Source organism: Amblyomma maculatum, chromosome 7, assembly GCF_055883805.1.
Source record: "Amblyomma maculatum isolate TAMU_Amacu chromosome 7, ASM5588380v1, whole genome shotgun sequence".
Taxonomy (NCBI): domain Eukaryota; kingdom Metazoa; phylum Arthropoda; class Arachnida; order Ixodida; family Ixodidae; genus Amblyomma; species Amblyomma maculatum.
Genome location: NC_139350.1, coordinates 90251964 through 90272317, shown reverse-complemented (window position 1 = coordinate 90272317; position 20354 = coordinate 90251964). Strand labels below are relative to the sequence as shown.

At 46.0% G+C, this 20354-nt stretch overlaps 1 protein-coding gene across 1 annotated transcript; it reads right to left on the bottom strand.

Annotated features, from left to right (window-relative positions):
- Positions 1–596: 596 nt before the first annotated feature.
- Positions 597–10225, bottom strand: LOC146183930 (uncharacterized). The gene is made up of 3 exons (XM_084608440.1): positions 10216–10225; positions 1109–1797; positions 597–608 (listed from the first exon to the last, which is right to left on the bottom strand). Exons 1-3 carry the CDS (start codon positions 10223–10225, stop codon positions 597–599), a joined length of 711 nt encoding a protein of 236 aa, XP_084464566.1.
- Between the last annotated feature and the right edge of the window lie 10129 nt (positions 10226–20354).

Below are 20354 nucleotides of genomic sequence, written 5' to 3'. Positions count from 1 at the left end.
ACAGAACAACCCACGATGCGAATTGATAACGCACAGTTTCTTGGAATCGTCATCGAGAGGGATCTGATTATAGGCGTCACGAAGGTCAAGAGTGCTGAATTGTTCGCCGCAATTCAAAGACGCAAAAATGTCATCAATAACAGGTAGCGGGTACTGTTCCAGGAAGCATGCAGCGTTCAGAGTTGCTTTTAAATCTGCACAGATTCGAACACTGCCATCCTTTTTGAGTACCGGTGCAATCGGTGTAGCCCACTCTGCGCGTGTTACTGGGGACAACACTCCGATAGTTTCAAGCCTTTCAATCTCTTTGGATACCTTGTCGCGCGATTCAAATGGAAGAGAACGGGCCTTACAGAATTTTGGTGTGGCTCCTTCTTTCATTAGCAGATGCACTGGTCTGTCAGGCCCAATTTTTGCTGAAAGCATCTTGGAATTCCGAGAGCCCATTGTCAACCGTTGATGTGCAGTTCTTCCCTAAGCTCTCCGTCAGCTTAGCACCGACGTTGAGGACTGACGACCCTGCGTTGCTGAACTTTGATATCAATTCGCGTCCGCAGAGACTTGGTCCTGAACAGTCAACAACAATTAATGAGCCCTCAACTCTGGCCCTGTTGTACGAAACAAGCATATTCAACTGCCCCAGCACTGGTAAGGTTCCTAGGTAACAGGAAAGTTTGATATGGCACGGCGACAATGGTGGCCACTGTTTCTTGTGCTGCTCAAAAACTTGCCTAGGCACAACACACACAGCCGAACCAGTATCGACGATCATCTCTATATCGCTGTCACACCACGTGAACGTTCGGCGAATCGGAGGTTCCAATTGAGCTTTCCGAAACGCAACTAAAGTCCAGATATGCATGCTGTCGGCAGCGTCATCCAAACTCTCCTCTGTTACATTTAGAGCTTGGCTTGACCTGCTCCGAGCATAGTTTTTCCGGCGTTCCTTGCTGACGTCGCTAAGACATTTTCTAGCAAGGTGCCCGCACCTGCAGCAGCGGTAGCATCGAGCGTTCGTCCAGCCACACGCGTTTCCGTTGTGTTTAGTGCTTCCGCACCGTCCACACTCTAATACCGGCTCGTCGAAGCTCTGTCGACGTGCGCTTACCTTCATTACAGCTGTCAAGTCCGAAGAAATCGCGTTGGCACCCTGTTCTGCTGCCTCAGAGCTGAACGCTATCGCTTCGGCTTCCTGCAGGGTGAGGTCTGTTTTCGCCAAAAGCTGCTTTTCCAGGGCACTTGACCGGACGCCGCATACTATCTTGTCGCGAAGCATTCTATCGAGCATGCTCCCGAACTTGCAGCTATCCGCTATTTGGCGAATTTCGACAATGAAGGTATGAATAGACTCATTTTCCAGCTGGCGACGGTTGAAAAAGCGGAAACTCTCCGCTATTTCGTGGTGTTTTGGGTCAAAGTACGAACTTAACACTTCGATTACTTCTTCGTACTTCATCGCATTTGCCTTCTTCGGTATAACTTTACCTGAAAGCACTTGGACTGTGCATGTGCTTAGCGCAGAGATGAGCAACGCCCTTTTCTTCATTGGATCTTCGATTCTACTTGCTTCGAAGTAGGCTTCAACCTTCGTCAGATATGCGCTGCAGTTGTCATCGCGGTCGTCATACTCGGGAAGTTGGTGATGTGCCATGGTTGAACTGGTTGCATCCAGCGTCTCAGTCTTGACCGTTCTTTCAGGTTGGTTCTCGTCGTGGGTTCGCAATGGGCTCGTCGCCACTGTTACATCACAAGGATGCGCATTGCGCGTTCCGTGCTTCCATGAGCCACAGGCGGACGCTCGAAGTAGAAAGGCGTTTATTCAGGCCGAACAACGGGCTTATATAGCCTGACCGGGAGAGGGGGAAAGGTGGAAGGCATTCTGGCTGGCGTACGCCAAACGGCGTTCGCCAACGGCGGAACTATAATGCAGAACGTTTTATAACACTACATAAATAAAGATTTAGGCTAGGAATCCTGCATCTCATAAGAGTCATCGTTACCTCACACTGCCGTGATTCACATGAACGAACTTTCCATGAGTATATGAGATGCTGGTATTCGGCTGTAGATAGCAAGGGATCATTGCATGAAGCGGCTAGGTATTGATAACGCTGGAAACGTGACATTCCAAAAATGGTGATATTAGGGATGGTACATGAAACAGATGCATAAAGAGCTCATTTAGCCAGGAAAGCTGCCGCTTCGTTCTAGAAAATACCGCTGTGACCGGGGACCCAGATGAACCGTATTTCTTTCACCCACACCGGTATGAAATATTTTAGTGAGCGGCAAAACAGAGCGTCCCGTGCTTACTCCAGTGACAACAAAACGGAAAGAGAGTCTGATAGAGAAATTATTTTTAATTTACTGCAGGGAACTTTTAGTAGTGCTAGTCAAATTGCCATAAACTCTGCTAAAAATATCGGTGTGTAATCCGGGACACGCACCGATAAACTTCAGGAAAGAAACTCTGAAAAAATTCCAATCGCTGCTTTCTGCGCAGTCACAGAAGCATTAGTGGCAATTACAGTGTGATCAGGGAACTTTTCCATGTGATCACATAGGAGACTGGATATTAGACTTGAAGGTCATTAGATAGAAATATAGAATCATAATTTATATCCACAAAGGACGTTGAGCAGCCAATAGGACATATAGAACCGAGGTCCACACCAATGTTTGCTAAAATTCTTTGCGTGAAAACAACCCGGGGCATGCAGACGCTTGACCACTGGTGAGTGAGAAAGCGTTCGCAGCGACAGCTCGAGCTTCGTTCTTTTTGTCGTCTTCACAACTTCACTGTCGTCGGCGCGCGACGTCTCCGTTTTCTTCTTCTTTCTGCTTTTTCGCTGGTGAGGCATCTCTCTTACAATACTCCCCCTGTGAAAAGACGCCATCCTAGCGGATTAAGCGGAGGCCACGATGCCAGGATCATAGTACGGTTCGAGGCGGTCAAGGTGCACAATTTCACGTCCTCGTCGGCGATGGTCTGTTGGCGGCGTGAGGGGCTTGTTAAGGTAATTACCCGGGGAAGTTTGCTTAAGCACACGATAGGGTCTCTGGTATCGACTCTGAAACTTGGGCGACTGGCCTGAAGTAGAATAAGGCATCCAAAGCCCCACCAACTATTCTGGACGATAAACAGGCGGCAGACATGAGGAACCGGCGTGGAAGTTTTTCTGGTGGAACTGGTTTCGAGTTGTGATTTGACGGGCCATCTGACTGCACTCTTCGGCATAGGCAGCAGCTTGAGAAATGGGTGTCAATTCAGAGACTTCAGGACGGTAGAGTAGGATCGTGTCCATTGTGCAACAAGGTTACCGGCCTTACAGAAGGAAATAAGGTGAGAAACCGGTAGTCGTTTGCGTAGCAGAATTGTTGGCGAAAGTTAGGAATGATAACACACGGTCCCAATTTGAGTGGCTGGATGAACCATACGTAGCCAACATTTCTCCCAGGGTCCGATTAAATCGCTCGACCATTCCATTTGTCTGGGAATGGTAGGCAGACGTCTTACGATGAATAACACTGCACGCCTGAAGAAGGGCTTCTACATCAGACAAAAACACACGACCACGGTCACTAAGTAATTCCTGTGGCGCACCATGCCGCAGGATAAGGTCCTCAAGGATGAAACCAGCTACGTCACGAGCAGTTGCAGCTGGTAAAGCAGCAGTTTCAGCCTATCTGGTCAGCTGGTCGATGGCAACAATGATCCACCTGCTGCTGGCGGAAGAGCAGGGAAGAGGCTTGTAAAGGTCGATTCCAGCACTTGCAAATGGCCGAAGTGGACAAGGTAGATGCTGCAGGGGAGCTGGAGGGCGTGGTGGGTTCTTGCGACGCTGACAGTTGATACAAGAGCGGACGTACTGGCGAACAAAAGATACATGCCCTGCCAGTAGTAACGATGGCGGGTATTTGTTTTCAGGAATCCAGCATGGGCGCACTGTGGGTCATCGTGAAAGCTCGCGCAAATGACTGATCGGAGATGTCGGGGAATAACAAGCAGCCATTTTAAGCCATCAGGGAGGTAGTTTCTGCGGTAAAGGAGGTTGTCACGGATAGTAAAGTGATGGGCTTGACGTCACAGAGCTCGAGAATGATGGCACTGCGATTGGTTGGCCGGAAAGTTCATGAATGAAAGAATCCGGGCATCTTTGCGCTGCTCAGATGCCATATCCATAGTTTCAAGGGAGAAAGGCGTGAGGCCAGCGACAGCATGTGGTCCAGGGTCAGAGGTCACAGGGGAGCGTGAAAGGGCGTCAGACCGATAAAGGACACGAATGTCATAGTCTTGAAAACAGAGAGCCCCGCGGGCGAGGCGGCTGGAAGGACCTTTGAGGTACGACAACCAGCGCAGAGCATGGTGATGGGTGAAGACATCGATTGGTCGACCATATAAGTAAGGACGAAATTTTTTAGTGATGGCCCAAACAATCGCCAGACATTTTCTTTCTATTACTGTATAGTTGGTCTCTGCTTTGGTCAGGGCACGACTCGCGTAAGCTAAGACGTAAGCTACGCTTGCGCTCAGCTTACGTCGTAGCTTACGCGTGTCGTACCTTGACCCACGGCCGGTCTCGAGGGAGAGAGCGCTTCTCTTCTCTTACGGCCTCTCCAATGGGGTCTGTTTCAACCGCCTGCCGCGCCTCGGTGGGGTCGCCACAGCCCCACTGCTGCTCCTCCGCTACAGCCGTTTACGCGCAAGGGAAACGCGCGCTCGCTTTTAGCTTCGCCCGCGTCAGTTGCAACTGGCAGGTCCTGACATTTCGCCCCTTATGGTTTATACAAAGTCCGTCATCAACATCGAACATTTATCGTGTATGAGGAATAAAATACAGTCAACAATCCGCTCACGCGCGCGCTCCTTCGTCAGTGCGGCCGTGCACGGTCGAATGAAGCTTCGGGTACACTTCAACATTTTTTACCTCTAAGTTTTGTACAAAAATAAATTTACCAGGCTATGCAATCTGCCTTTGAATGTTTTAAGCAGGTGCAGCGCAACCTGACGTGAGTGCATGGTGAGCAGTTGGGTGGAGATTCTGTCAACCGCTACCGTTTTCGTTTAGATCAGAAGGCACCGGCAAAAATTCATGGCGCGTCTCAGATTCAGAGTAAATAACAAAAATTTACCCATATAGTAAAAATTTCACTTGTCTAGTGGACTGGGCTGTTCTAGCTTCGTTCAAAACGTATCAGTCGGTTGAAAGACCGAAGATGTATATGTAGTCTCGCGACTACTTTTAATCAATGAAATGGGCATAAACAGTTAAGCAGAATCGAAAAGAGCAGCAAACAATAAAAAAAAATTCGTTCAAAGTTACACATTGCACTATATATTCATCAATTCATCAAAAAGCGACCTGCGTCTAGAAAATTCAGGCTCAAAATCTTCCTGCACGGCTTGTGCACATAAGGAGTTGGCCTTTCGGTCTTCTCTGTCACTTTCCTGGTATAATTAATTGAGAAGAAGAATTCTGAGAAATTTTTAAAATATCAAAGAAACGGACCTAATTACATATACGTTGTCAATTCCTTTCTGGCAACTCAGTGTTGAGCTCTGAAATGCTGACTGAATCACCGATCTTAAGTACTTCGAGAACATTTGTGTGTATTAGGTGCACGGCAGCTTTTTCGAAAAAAAAAAAAAGGTTTGGCCAATAGGCCAACAAGCTCATGGTTTCAGATAATGCAGTCCACTAGAACATTGTCCTCGTAGAAGAGCGTACTGCATGGGGCTGCTTCTTTCGCTAGTTTCAAGAAGAATAGCGCGAGCGTCAGACCCGAAGCTGATTAACTAAACGATATATCCAGCGACGTAAGGTGAACCGGAATATGTGACAGTGGAAAATGGGATGGTAGGAGATGCCATCACTTCCTTCAGTGCCTTGATTTTGCTCTCAGATGAAACGTCCGTCTTGACAATGTAGTCATGTATAGTCATGTGCCGCTAGCTGTTACGGCCCTCGCATCTGGCATATGTCATTCCCTTCCGCACATTAACCTTACTTTCCCGAAGAGAGCCTCAATGGGTCGCTATATGAGGCTTGACATGAGTCTTCAGTGAGAGTGTCCTTCTTTAACGCTTTAGAAGTTTCTTGCATACTTTCGTTATAGCAGGTGAACTCATTTGTAAGTCACTGCATCGAGTATCACCTTCATCATTTATTGGCCTTTTTTTACCACATCGTGCACAAGTGGTGTCATGAATATCAACCATTTTTGTTTTCATATTAAGCACAATATTATGTAAAAAGTTCATTAAAACAATGTTTATTTGCAAAATTAAAATAATGTTTATAATACCACACATTGCCAAGTATATGAATTGTAATAACACTTAAAACTCTACCCTACAACGTTTACTTTGACTGTTATACTAATACTTTATATCATGCAAGCATTTTGCAATTTACATTACATTTTTATGAAATTATTTTCATCTTCGGTGCTACCTGAATGGTTTCGCATCTAGCGCTGAAAGACGGTTTTTCTGTTGCAGACGAGTTGCTGTCATGTTAGCCTTGAAGAAGCTTCGATGTGATCACTGCTCATTCAGTTTTCTTTTTGTTCCCATTCGTTTACAGGCTTGCGAAAAATTCGGATTAAAATGAACAAAAGTAACTACCATGCCGCAATGTATGCCATGCTTGTCGAACGTTTGCTGAACGACAGTGTTTTTTATATCCGTTCACGTGTAGTACGTTGACGACATGCCGCTGCAGCATCTACCTTCTGTGCTCTTTAATTTCGGGGCTGCACTCACCACGAAACTCGCGAGCGACAACACGAAACCAGGCAAAAACCACCCGCCGCCGCTGAAGCAGACGCGGAGCGAACAGTGAGCAGGTCGCGCCCCTTGCGGTGGCGGAGAACGTAGCTCAAGGAGAAAAGTTCCCATTGTTCCCGCAGCGAAGAGGGCGCGCGCTCTTTCTTACGGCCTTATATATATATATATATATATATATATATATATATATATATATATATATATATATACTCGAACACTCGAAAAAGTGGACAGGACCATCGCGGCCGTATCATCCAAGATACGGCCGCGATGGTCCTGTCCACTTTTTCGAGTGTTTCCGGCGGGCTCCAGTTCACCAGCGATTTTCCTTTAGAGGGACAGCTTCAGTTCCTGGACTTAGTGATGCAAATAGGGGAACAATGTATATGTTGGTTCTTCAAACCCAGGTCGAAAAAAGCGCTGCTTCCATATAGCAGTGCCCATTCAAAGCTGGTCAAGAGAGGCATCATTTCGTAGTGCATCACGTCGGCCCTGGAAAAGTCATGCGTCCATATGGCTGAAGAAAGTTTTCAGCATCAGCTTCAGCGTTTGCGAGCTGCCGGATATCCTCCGCATATCATTTCGAGCGTGTGCGAGAAATTGCTACAGAAAATGAAGTCTGGCAGCAAAAGTAATCAAGAAGAGCAGTCAGTGAAGATCCACTTAATCCCGTATTTTCATAAATTTTCGCACAATGTCAAGAGAATTACGAAGTAAGGCGGCGTCAACATCGTTTTCTCCGCACCTTGCAAACTCTCGAAGGTGTGTGCGATGATGAAAGAGAATAGGAAGCCTCCTTGCACTATCAAACATAAAAGGAAATTCACAGAATGTGCTCCTGGAGTAGTTTACCGCATTCCCCTAAGTTGTGGAAAAGTTTACATAGGCCAAACCGGCAGATACTTTAATGAAAGAGCAAAAGAGCACAAGTTGAATGCGGAGAAAAATGAAAGAGGGTTTTTGGCCGCGCACTGTGCTGACTGCAAGAAAGAAAACAAACGGGAATGCGTGCCTTACTTTGAGATGACGAAGTTTCTGGCCAGGTTGAAAGACAAATGGGAGCGCCTAGTAATTGAAACCTTCTACATCAGCACCACAAGCTTTTGCGTCAGCAAGCCCTCTATTTCGTTGTCGGAAAAAGAATTTAAGTTTTTGGAAGGTCATGTTTAGGCTCTGCTTTGGCCTTCTTTTATGAGTCTGCGTTGTGGGTTGCGTGTTGGTCGGATGTCATAGCTTCGCGACTTGTTGTTGTGGTTGGTATTAATGTTAGACAATTGGTTTTAGCCTGACTTGGTACCCTTTTTCACTGCATTTATTTTTTCTGACGAGGCTTGTATAAGCTGCTTGTGTGACCTGGTTTTTATACCATGTTTCGTTGTCCAGCCTGAAGATGGTAGTATGATGTACTATGGGTTTTGTCTTGCATCACTGTGTTGTATTCGTGCATTACCATTTGATGGTTGTGCTGACAATCCGTTAGACTGGAAGATTTTGGTTTTGGTTTACTTAGTGGGCCGGCCATGGTTAAGTTTATCATCTCTGCAACAGAATTTGATATTTTTTGTTGATTTAGTGCACGTCACTTCTTCGCTTACTGTTTTTTGTGATTAGATAGTAGCGGAGATCGCGTATATATGCCTTGATTTTCTTCACGAAATAAAGTTGTCATTCTGCGTTTGTGTGCGTCCTGCCTTTCCTTATGGTCAAGACATTTGCCAAATGGCCGCCTCCGGTTGTCGCGTTAGACTGTAGCCACGTCCGCCCGTCGGTGTCGCCAGCGGTGTCACCTCGTAGGGCTCCATAGCGGAAAAAGAGATGCAGTGAAGCGCAGAACGAAGAGGTTTCGTAAAAACTCGACAGTGCTGAAATTCACCATCAGAATTCGTCGTTTTACCTGTTGTACTCTGGTGAGCAAGCGACTATTGATCGAATTGAGTAAAGGTCTGTATTCTTGCTGGAACTTACGACGCATTTAGGAACTCTTTGCCAGCACGGACTCGCTCGAAAAAAAAAATGGTTCAAAGCGCTACTCGCAGGTGCGAGGCAGTCGGTCCTGACGTCATGGTATAGCTCGACAGCTACTGGTTGGAGGGGGTCCTTTGATAGCTGGATGCCGCTTTTTTCTTAGCCAGTGTTCTTCTGAGACTCTGGTTTGACCGAAATTTACCAGTAAACTCTCGTCATATCTAGAAGGAAGATGTATTAAGCCCTGGCTACTTCGTAAAGCCGCTCGCGGGTTTTTTTCATCGTAAAGCCATCAGCCTCAGTGACAGCATTCAAGTGACAGTAGTCAATGCACACTCTTACCGTACCATCTTTTTTTAGCAACGCACCATAACCGGGTGTGCAAAAATATTTTTTACCGAATACACGAGTCTCCAATGCATCAGTTGTTTAACCTGTCATTGTACCTCTCCTCTTAGTGCTATCGGCACACGATATGTTACGAATTGGTAGCCTTTGCTCCTTGAAGCAAGGCCATTTTGTACTCACCAATATACACCTTTCCGGCTTTTCAGAAAATGCGCTGCTGTACCGTTTCAACAGGTGATCTAGATCCACTAACTGTCGGTTTTGACAAATCCGTGTTTTCCTCAGCCCCTGTCCTCCCGTTTTCACTGAATCCCGGGGTTTTTTCAATCGCTCCAAACTCTTCATCTGATTCAAAGACCATACCTATGTTATTCGCACAGCGTAATACGAGGCGGTTCGCGTGCACTAATTTTCTGCATCTTCCGGGACTGGATAATATAGCTGTCTGAGCTCACCTGCCGTTTCACTTCGGCAGGACGGATCCACTTGGAAAACATTTTCCCAACCCGGCCATCTGTTTCGAGGATCATTATTTGCTCACCCACCTCAAATGATTTCTGCCTAGCCTTGAGGTTGTTGTACCTGTCAGTATATTACCGTTGTATTCGCTCAATTCGTTGGTCTGCGGCATGCGCTGCTTCAGCCATTCTCGCTCGGAGCTCGGCCAGATACGCAGATGCAGCTTTATTTACCCTGACGGAAGCTCCCATGCCCTAGTTCATATATTTTGCAGTATGCTAGGTGGTCTCTGTACCACCCTGCCGTACATGAGGTCGGAAGGGGGTATTGCTGTGGTTCGTGTGGCAGTTGACGGTACGCCCAAAGTAGGGAAGGTATGATCCATCCCTGTCCGTCGCATGATCGTGTATCACGTGTCTCGACATGGACCTGAACACCCCATTCCACCTCTCTATGAACGCATTGCTCTGCAGATGTTCTGGCGTAGAGAAATGTATCCATGCTTCAAACCATTCTGTCAACTCTCTCGTTAACGCTGCCGTAAAATTAGCACCTTGAAAACTGCACACCAACTCTGGTACGCAGAAACGCGCGAAAATAACCAACAGCGCCTGACAGGTGGCTTTGGCAGTTAGTACTCGCAGCTGACTTACTTCCGGCCATCTCGTGCAAATGTCAATTTAACACGATACATGCCGATGTCCGTGCGCAGAAGCCAGCTCAATAGGACATGTGGTCAAAATAAACAACTTGAAATGGATGTTGCGGCCGTATCAAAGCAGTTATTGGAACTCGGTCGCCCACCTCCCGGTTGGCGAAAGTCTGACACGTATGAGATGACTGGTAATGCTTCCTCACGTCTGCAGGCACTGTTGGCCAACAGGAAGCACTGCGAATACGTTGCTTTGTTTTTTCTATGAAAAATGCCCGCTGCGCGCTATATCATGGACTACGGTCAGCATTTTCCTTCGGCGCATCTCTGATAGAACCAGCTTTTTGCACTGCTTTCCATCTATGTCCTCTTTGTGAAACAAGCGTCCATATCTTGGATCACCACGCCATGCGTTCTAGTGCGTCCCTGTACCCATAAACTCTTCAGTGAAGTATCTTCTGTTTGCTCTTTCGCGCATTTTTCAGTGCGTTACTTCCCGCCCAGTGCCGATGATGCTGATGCAGTCGCTTCCTCCTGAACAGTCGTAAATCTGCTTTATAACGCCGTGGTGTTCAGTGTCCTGTCTAGATCTCGCGCTCTCCTCAATCGCTTCACAGGTGGCCTCTTCTGCCTGCATAAATGCACGGCTATCTCAGAAGTTTGTTCCTGCACTCGCCTAAGCTCATCAGATGTTACATGAGCATCTATCCCTCTCGCCAAATGGCGCGATATTGCACGCAATGTAATCAGCTGAGGGGCCACGCACTCGTCATTACCAGACAGGCTGAATGGGACCTGGAGTCGTGAGCAAAGTGGTATATACAACAATCCGCCGGTGGCGAATCTCAGGAAAACTGCATTGCAATGCCATTTAGCAACACCTATCTGGGATCGAAACGATATTTGCGATTCCCATTTTATCAGCATGCATGCATGTCGCTGTCCGTACATTTGCCGCTGTCGTTAGATGGCAGTGAGATTCAGTTTTCCCATGCTCGGTCACCGGCTGAGTGTTGTATACCACTTTTGCTCACGACGTACATCAAATCAGATGGGACTGTATTTCTAAATGCTCCATTAAGGCGAACTTTGCCTGCACCTTCAATATCGCTGTCGGGATAACATCCCTTCTATGAATGGTAATATCTGCCCGCATCAAGCGGCCCTTTGACCATGGCCGCTCCTCCCAACATTACCGTTGACTCCTCCTGATGGCCCCGCGACAGTGGACCCGGTAAACAATTCTTTATGTTTCTGGGAGAACCCACAAACGTAACTTTGTGTTGACCCTTCAGCACTACATACGTTTACTGGATTATCATGCACAAACCTGCACCTTTTGGACCGAATAGAGGCAAACCGATACAGCGTCCGTGTACTTTGCGATGTCACTGTACATTAAAGATTCTCATGTTGTCGAAATTACTCTGTATCCCTCCTCTGCGGCACCTTCCTCTCTTTCTTCTTTCTCTCCCACCTTCCTCCCTTCACTAACGGCGCGATTCAGATATCCGCAAAGAAGTATGACAGATCCTACGCCTTTTCTTTCCTGTAAATGAAGTTGAAACCAGCTGATTCCTCCTTTACTGCGTTTGGTTCTGTGTGCTGTGTGATGCGGCGTTCGAGGAATCGCCAAATGAAATATTCAGCAAGGGCGTAAATTGGAATCTCGCGATATCTCGCGGACACACGCGCGGGCGGACATTCATGAGCCTATAAAGGCTTTCGCCTTAATATAAAACAGGCCAGTCTCGCTTCTCAGAAATCCGCGGCCGCTGTGCGGACTGCTGTCGCTTGCCGACCACGCAGGCATCTCCGTCAGTGCTCGAACTCAGCTCTTTGTGCGTGTAGCTAGCGCCACTATACTGACCATCCGCTGGCCTTCTCGTCGAAGACAGGCGAAAAACTTGCGTAACGTGGGACAAGGATTCGTGCACAATTCTTTCAGTGGGTGCCATTCTCTCGTCACGTTGAAACGCTCGTGCTTCAAACTCGCGTGCTCATCGATATCACACGTTCCTGGAACGTCCTATAAGGTGCCTCGATGGCCAGCGCAGGCGAAGGTATCGAGGCACACTTGAACGTCCGCCTGGGAGTTGCCCCCAAACGGCTTCAGTGAGCGGCACGAAATCGACCGGAAACACAGTATTTAGAAACAAAACGCCATTTTCAGAGACTACCTCTTCTTCCCGCGTCTGGACGTTTTGAGAGGAATAAAGGAAGGGGGGGGGCGTCTTTCTGAAGCGAAGACACGTAACCTGGGTGTGGCCGACGACTTGCCATTTATGATGGAGTTTTCGTCCTTTCCAGCTAAAGTCCGCCCATCTTCGAGGTCTTTCGCGTTGTTACGTTCGGCGTACAGGGCGCATGGTTGCAGTACAGTATATATACTCTGCTTCAAACGTGTCATGCGCCCTGTACGCCGATGCTTTTAAGTGTAGTTATGGTAGAGATATCGAAAACAATTGAAATATGCTGATGATGATGTATGCGCACGTAGTTATCGCATTACATCGAAGACATTTACGTCACTTTGGCCGTGCAAAAGTAACGAAAAACACTGTGACCTTGGAATGCATTCATTGCGACAAGATGCTGTGGGAACAAAGGAACCGGCAGTTGAGCTTCTCTCGGCATCTCAACGTAACGTGCGAATGATCTTTAATACAACGTATTAATTCTTTATTGACATTAATGATGAAATAACCGTTGTGAGGCTGTAAATTCATCATTCATTGCTATAAGTAGAGAGCGCCAACTTTCGAATAATTTAACACTACACTTGTCCCATGAAGGCCAACCCACTCGTCAGGAGTATGGGAAGCAGCGTTAATTTAACAGTGCAAACACGCTTTAGCTTTTCGTAATGACTCGTCTCTGCCCATGGTAACGTTTTGCTCCGTCTGCTTCATGTGATGAGTCACAAGCGGCAAGTTAATTTAATAACGAGTGTTATGGTATTACAGCTTCTATTGACCAACACGTAAATGACAGATCTCTCTTGTGTTGTAACAGAGATGTGAAAATGAAGAAACGCTATAGAATGCTATATCATTTTGTCGAACGATTAAATTTTAATTCGCAGCAAAAGGTTGCCATCAAGACATAATTGCTTGTGGTGGAGGAACACTGCAGGACAGTCGCAAATATGGGCAAGGTTTCACTTGATGCCAAAGTACATTCAGGTATTCGTATCCCGCACCTCCAAGGACATACAAGCATGAGAGCGGGAAATAGGCTGTACGAAAGTCCACCATAACAAAAGATAAATTATAACAGTTTTTATTTGAAAATATTTGAAGAATTGAGACTGACTAATTATACTGCCGTTAGGTCAGCCTGCAATGAATCAATAGGTCCGAGAAATACTCACTTTCTTTGCTTACTTAACCAGTAAGCCTCATCATATTTAATGCTATCTAAAGTTTATGTCATCATTCTGGCATGTCACGGCACAGGATTTGCGCCATGGCGTTTTATAATTAGCGTCCTCACATGAAAAAGCCTTTTACTTCTTTTTTTTAGGTCCAGCAATCAACCTCAGACTCACAGTCTGAGTTTGAGGTGAGGTTGAGTGAGGTCGGTGATAGCTTCTGAAGAATTTAGGGAAGGTCAACTGGGCAAACCCCAACCTCTCTGCGTGAGGTTGAGTGAGGTTGGAATTTTTGAAATCAAATGCCCACCTTTTCTCACGACTGCCTTCTCAAAGTGAGATCTGGTGTCAGGTGCGGGGAAATGGTATCTGAAGTTACAGAATATACGTTTGATCTAGAACACTGACCAGGAGCTGCAATGAGCCATTTTGGTGCCCTCAGCAAAGCGCCTGCTCCGGAAGCCGAAGTGGATGATTTTGGAAGAGGCATGAATGTCTAACGGAGCTCACAGACGACTAGTTGAGGCTAGCGCAGAAAACAGACTCAACGTTACAGTCTATCACAGACACCTTAAGGGAATCGTCCAAGACGAAAGGAGCGCACCACATAAGAGAAAACGGGCTTTTCAGGAGATCATGCAACAACGGCGAGGAGCGCTTGGTATGGGCGGTGCCCCGAGAGCACGTTGTCAAATCGTGATCACAGAAGAATTCGCTACCACGTGACTTTGTCACGTAGTAGCGGGTCCTTCAGATTGACAGCTTCGTCTCGCTGCTTACTTGTTCGCACATGTGCCATATGCACCCCGTATTTTAGAAAATCCGGGAAGAGGTTTTCTGATATCTGAAGCAACGCGTTTAATCTTATTTGCTGTCAGTTGTGCTCTTCGCATGTGCTCGACTGTTCTCCTCCTTAATTTGGTGACAAAAATCGGTGGTCAATCGTTTCGTTCAAGATCGATCTTCTCTTCTTATCTATCACATTCATTTCCTTGCCAAGGCTGGCCGGATCAGAACAGATTCTTTTTTTGTTTACAGTTGACTAGCGTCGCAACCACTGAACCCCTGTGAGCTGTGGTGTGGGCCGTTGTGCGAGCCGATTTATTTGCGAGGTATTTTTCTGCCTCTCTGCATGGTTTTCAGAAGACTCTGAAGGCCAAGCGATGCCCATCCGTTTGACGAGTACGTCCAAAAACAGGATGCTACCGTTCGCTGCATACCAGCCACCTTGCTAAACCACAGGAAGAAAGTAAAAAATTGGGAACACACAGAATCGGCGCTCACTCACATTCCCGCGCATCGAGCATTTCGACTGAGCAGCGCGGTTCTCTCAAGGAAAAAAAAAAAGAGATTAACAGATGTTTAGCATAATGAAACATTGTGTTCAGCGAAAGTTTCACACCTTTGTTACGGTTAGTGGAACTCTTTCGTAGCCCGATTTATAACTGGCACATCGGTATACGGCCCGCTAAGTGCAGCATCATAACATCATCACCACTGGCTGGCTCCGAGTCGAGGCGCATTTGTTCCTCGTTCCTACTTCTTATTTATTTATTTATTTATTTATTTATTTATTTATTTATTTATTTATTTATTTATTTATTTATTTATTTATTTATTTATTTATTTATTTATTTATTTATTTATTTATTTATTTATTTATTTATTTCAGATACCTCAGGGGCCCTTGGGTGAGGGCTTTACATGAGGGGTGGGCAAGCAACCTGGTGCTAATAAAACAATGTCTCCATAGCTTTCTTGAAATGGTCCGGGCTTGTATGAAGGATGGCACTTGAGGGAAGATTGTTCCAGTCACGAGCTGTTTGAACAAAGAAGGAGTGAAGATGGGTGACGGTGCAAGCAGGTGGAGGGTAAACGGCCTTATGGTGGCTTGTGCGGGCTGAAGAACGATGAGCAGGCTAAATAGGACAGTTATAAGGAAAATTGTGAAACATTTTATAGTACAAACAAAGTCTTGCAACAATACGGCGTTGTTGGAGGTTAGGTAGGCATGCATTATTTTTTAGACAAGTAACATTGGTGGAGTACAAGTAATTTGAGTAGATGAATCGAACGGTGCGGTTTTGAGCAAGTTCGATGGATTTAGTTAAGTTGAGCGGTGTCCCAGATGGCAGATGCATACTCTAATTTTGGCCGAATTAATGTTTTATAAGCCAGTAATTTAACCGCTGGTGAAGCCAGGCGTAAATTACGACGAAGATAGCCGAGAGTTCCATCAGCATTGGTAATTATGCGCTCAATGTGTGTGGACCAATTAAGAGTACCCGAGATATCAACTCCAAGATATTTAATGCAGTTGAGGGATGAGATGCTGGAACCGTTCAGAAGATAATTTGGGGTAGGGTAATTTTGTCGTCTGTGGAAAGAAACAAGCGCAGTTTTGTTAGTGTTTAAGACCATGAGCCATCTACGACACCACTCTTCTAAAATTTGTAAATAGGACTGAAGAATATAGCTATCTGCAGAGCTAGCTGTTAATAGAACGGTAAATCACACAATCGTCCGCAAATAAGCGAATTTTTGATGAAATATTTTTAGGTAAGTCATTGATGTAAATTAAGAAAAGGAGAGTGCCGAGGACTGTGCCTTGCGGCACACCGGAGAGTACGTTAGCGTAGAAGTTGTGTGGTGGCCTCTAGAAATTGCTGACGGTTAGTGAGAAAAGCCTGAATCCAGGTGAAGACGAGCGGGTTAAGGTTTAGTTGCGAAAGTTTCAGTAGTAACCGTTTGTGAGGGACTTTGTCAAAAGCCTTCTCGAAGTCGATGAAGAGGGCGTCAACTGGTATGTTAAGGTCTACGTTAATACTTATATCGTGAAGAAATAGTGCGAGTTGGGTTTCGCATGAAAGTCCTTTTTGAAATCCGTGCTGGTTAGGGTGAAAGAACTTGACAGATGTAAGAAAACTTGTGATATGCGAGTACATAATGTGTTCCATTATTTTCGAACAGACGCTGGTTAGTGATATGGGTCGGTAGTTAGTAGAACCTGGCTTAGGAACTGGAACAATCTTACCCACTTTCCAATCAAAAGGGACGATGCTGGATGACAATGACTGCTGAAAAATATGGGACAAAATAATACTGGTGATTTCATTTGTGTTTTTGAGCACTTTAGCATTGATGCCATCGATGCCAGCTGATGACGTCAATTTTAAAGATTCGATTAGTTTCAAGATTCCATGGGATGCAAAGGTTGATATCTGGCATGATGTGATGATTATACGAGGAAACAAGTGGAAGGTTATCGCCTGGCTCTCTTGTGAAAACGGAGTAAAAGGTTAGATTGAGTATTTCCGCTACCTTGTCATTAGGGACAGGCTGTCCTTCCTTATCCATTAATGATAAAGGCTTATCGTTATCTTTGGGATTAATTGCCTTCCAGAATTGCTTTGGATTAGTGCTAAGTTAGGCAAGGTGCATTCATAAAAAGAGCGTTTAGATTGAGTAACCTCTGAGTTATATAGTTTGGATGTATCTCAGTATATCTGCCATGCTTGTGGACTGTTGGTGTGTTTGGCTGCACGGAACTGACGATTCTTCTTGTTTTTAAGACGCCTGAGTGTAGAATTAAACCGACGGGAGGAACTACGCTCGCTAATGCTTATGGTTGGAATATAGGTATTCATTAGTTCATGCATTTTAGATTTAAACATTGAGCAGTTTTGCTCTACAGATCGCTCATAAAAATCAACAGAGAGAAATTCCCAAACCTTGTTAGTTCTTCATTGAAATCTCGATAGTTACCTTTGTCGTATAATGTGAGTTTCTTATTGGTTTTGGCTGCCCGGTTAAGTTTGGTTAGGAATATTCTATGGATTACTTTATGATAGCTAACTTCGTCTAGGTATGCGAGAGGAGTAACTCTATCGGGATTTTTTTTAAGCACGAGATCCAGGATGTTAGCTGAATGACGGGAATGCCTAGTTGCTGAGTCAACGATCTGGGATAGCGAAAATGTTAGGCACGTGTTAATAAAGTCGCTTTCAGTATTATCCTTCGAAATGGTGAGGGTGAAATGGTCAGGCCAAGTATTACCAGGGAAGTTAGAATCGCCGAATATAACCATTGGGGAATGCGGATACAAGGATCGTACAGAGTGAAGGGCGTCATGGAATTGGGACACGAACGAGCTGTCGTGATCAGGTGGGCGATAGCATGCGCCAAGGATGATATGGGGGGTGTGCAGCTCTGCAGCAAACGAACACGATTTCTAAAGAATTATGAATAGTTATTCGGTGGCAATTCAAATCAGGATGAGTAGCAATAAGAACACCGCCGCCCCGTCTGCTGTCGCGGTTGGCACGAAAAACGTGGAAGTCAGGTTGGGAGGGAAAAATTTATGAATCATATATAGATGAATGCAGCCATGTCTCAGTTAGTGCTATGACATTAGAATCTGATGGATCAATAAGGTTAGCAAAGATATCACGTTTCGGCAGCACGCTCCTTATGTTAGTGGAAAGGATGGAGATGGATTTCATTTGGTCGTCATGGTGCGCCAATTGCTATGGAGAACGAAGAACAACTTGTTTACTGACCGGATCGTAAACGCATGTGTCCTTTCCGGCATCTAGTCTGTTGTAGCGAAGAGTACTGCGAAAGCTTTGCTTCTTTTGGAATTCGATCAAGTTTTTCCGGGCTAAGCGGGTGGCTGGAGAAAAGTCTTGGGCTACATTAATATTAGGATGCTTCTTTTCTCTGGTAATCGCAAGTAGCGTTTGTTTGTCCTTAAAATGGGCAAACTTCACTATAATTGGTCTGGTTTTATTTGGGGCAAAGCGCCAAGGCCTATGGACACGCTCTATGTCCCTCGCTTCAGTAGAAAGTTTCAAATGTTCTTTGGTGAAGGCGATTACCTTTTCCTCAGAACTCGACCAACTTTCATCGCACTCATCGTCCACCCCGTATAACACCAGGTTGTTTCTCCGCGCCTTATCTTCGGCGTCGTTTGGTCGGGCAGTTAAAAGCTCATTCTGACAAGCGTTTGCCTCTGCGAGCGTCTGAGCACTTTCTACATCTGCTTTAATTATCGTAAGGGATTGGTATTCTTCTTCAATTTTGGTTAATCTTTCTTTTATATCTTGTACCGTTTTATCATTTTCCGATTCCTTTTCACGAATATTTCGGACGTCATCTAATAGCTTTGCCTGCCCGGTTTTCTGTTCATTCAGGGCGTCTAATAAAGCATATTGGTCATCGCTAGCAGAGGCACGAGTAATGGGGGTCCTGGGTTTAACATAACATCTCCGGACAGTTGCAGAAGTGCTTGAGTGACACGTGCACGGTTACCAACGATGACATACGCTGCATGTGGGCTTGGCAGCACTAAAAGACCGCGGTAGCGCGTGCGCTTAGATAATAAGGAAAAACAGTTTGTTACCTGCGCAAAAAACATAGGTGTGCGGTGAGGCGATGTCATCGCGCCCGTGCTGCCAAGCCCACTGAAAGCGGTGGCGGTGTCGCGGTTCTTATGTAGGGCTTGTGACATAGAGGCGACAATCCGGAAGTGCATGGCTATGACCTGAGGATGCGCAGTAGGGAAGGGGCCGCAGGGATGTTAGCAGCCGGGCATCGCTGTGGTAGAAGGAACCGGTGAGCGGATGTTGAACCATGCATGGAAGTCAAGGAATTCAGATGGCATTGCTGTGGTCCAGCCAGGCCGTTCAGCAGGTAAGCTCCAAGTACAGGATAACCTCCGATAGAGCAGTTGTCTGCTCCGCAGGAATAGATGGCCAGGGCAAGTAGCTGCGCAAAAAACATCGGTGTGCGGTGAAGCGATGTCGTCGCGCCCGTGCTGCCAAGCCCACTGACACCTGCCTATTCACGTCATAGCTACTTCCATCGCGCAATGGCGCTACATGACGTCACTCACGTGATTAGGGACACGCTGCAGCCTCCCCTTCCTTCCATTCATCCAGCTTGAAAGATCAAATGTCATCCAAAGGTAAAAGAGCCGAGGTAACATTGTGGTTTGACACCAAGGTGGCCCGCAAGGTTATACTATTAGCAGTCGGATGTTTTTGAGAAAGGAATGCTCAGTATATTTATAGCAACACTTTATTCTTTTTCTCATTGAAGGTCGATGGCTAGCCCGCGCCGTCATTGTGCATTGGTTTATAGGAAAGGAAAGGCACAGTATCTGACACCTTTCTCAAAGCATACCAACACTTTTCCCTCGTGCTCCTTGAACGTCAAATGCAGGTCAAATTGAAGTCCACGCGAAGACGGGCTCTACTTAGCGGAGATATGCTTTCGCGAAAAAAAAAAAAAATCCTTCACGACTGCACACCCAAGACCTGCAAAAATACTATCCCCCCTCTGAAACGTCAGTACCGGTACGCGCTACCCTGATGTGCACAGCCTTCCACGACTCGCAACCCAGCAAGTGCCTGTTGCCCCCCATATGACTGGCTCTCCGGCAGGATTTTCGAGCGACGATTAAAGGGTGAAACCGAGGTAAAGGTATTTAGCTGACATGTGGAATAGCCTCATTTCCCGACAGGAACACTGAATTCACCTCCGATTTGTCGTGCCGGGATGGTGCAGTGGTTAAAGGAACAGAGCACTGGAATTTGTCTCGAAATCTTTTTCGGCACAATGGAAAGATTGATGTCTAAAATGTTCGATTCCAGAACAGTTTTGGTAGAAACGCTAAAGAAACGTTTATTGACAATTTTTCGATCAGAGCATGCGCCCCTTTTTATGTAGTCCGATGCTGGAAACCATGAGCAGCGACCGCGATGACG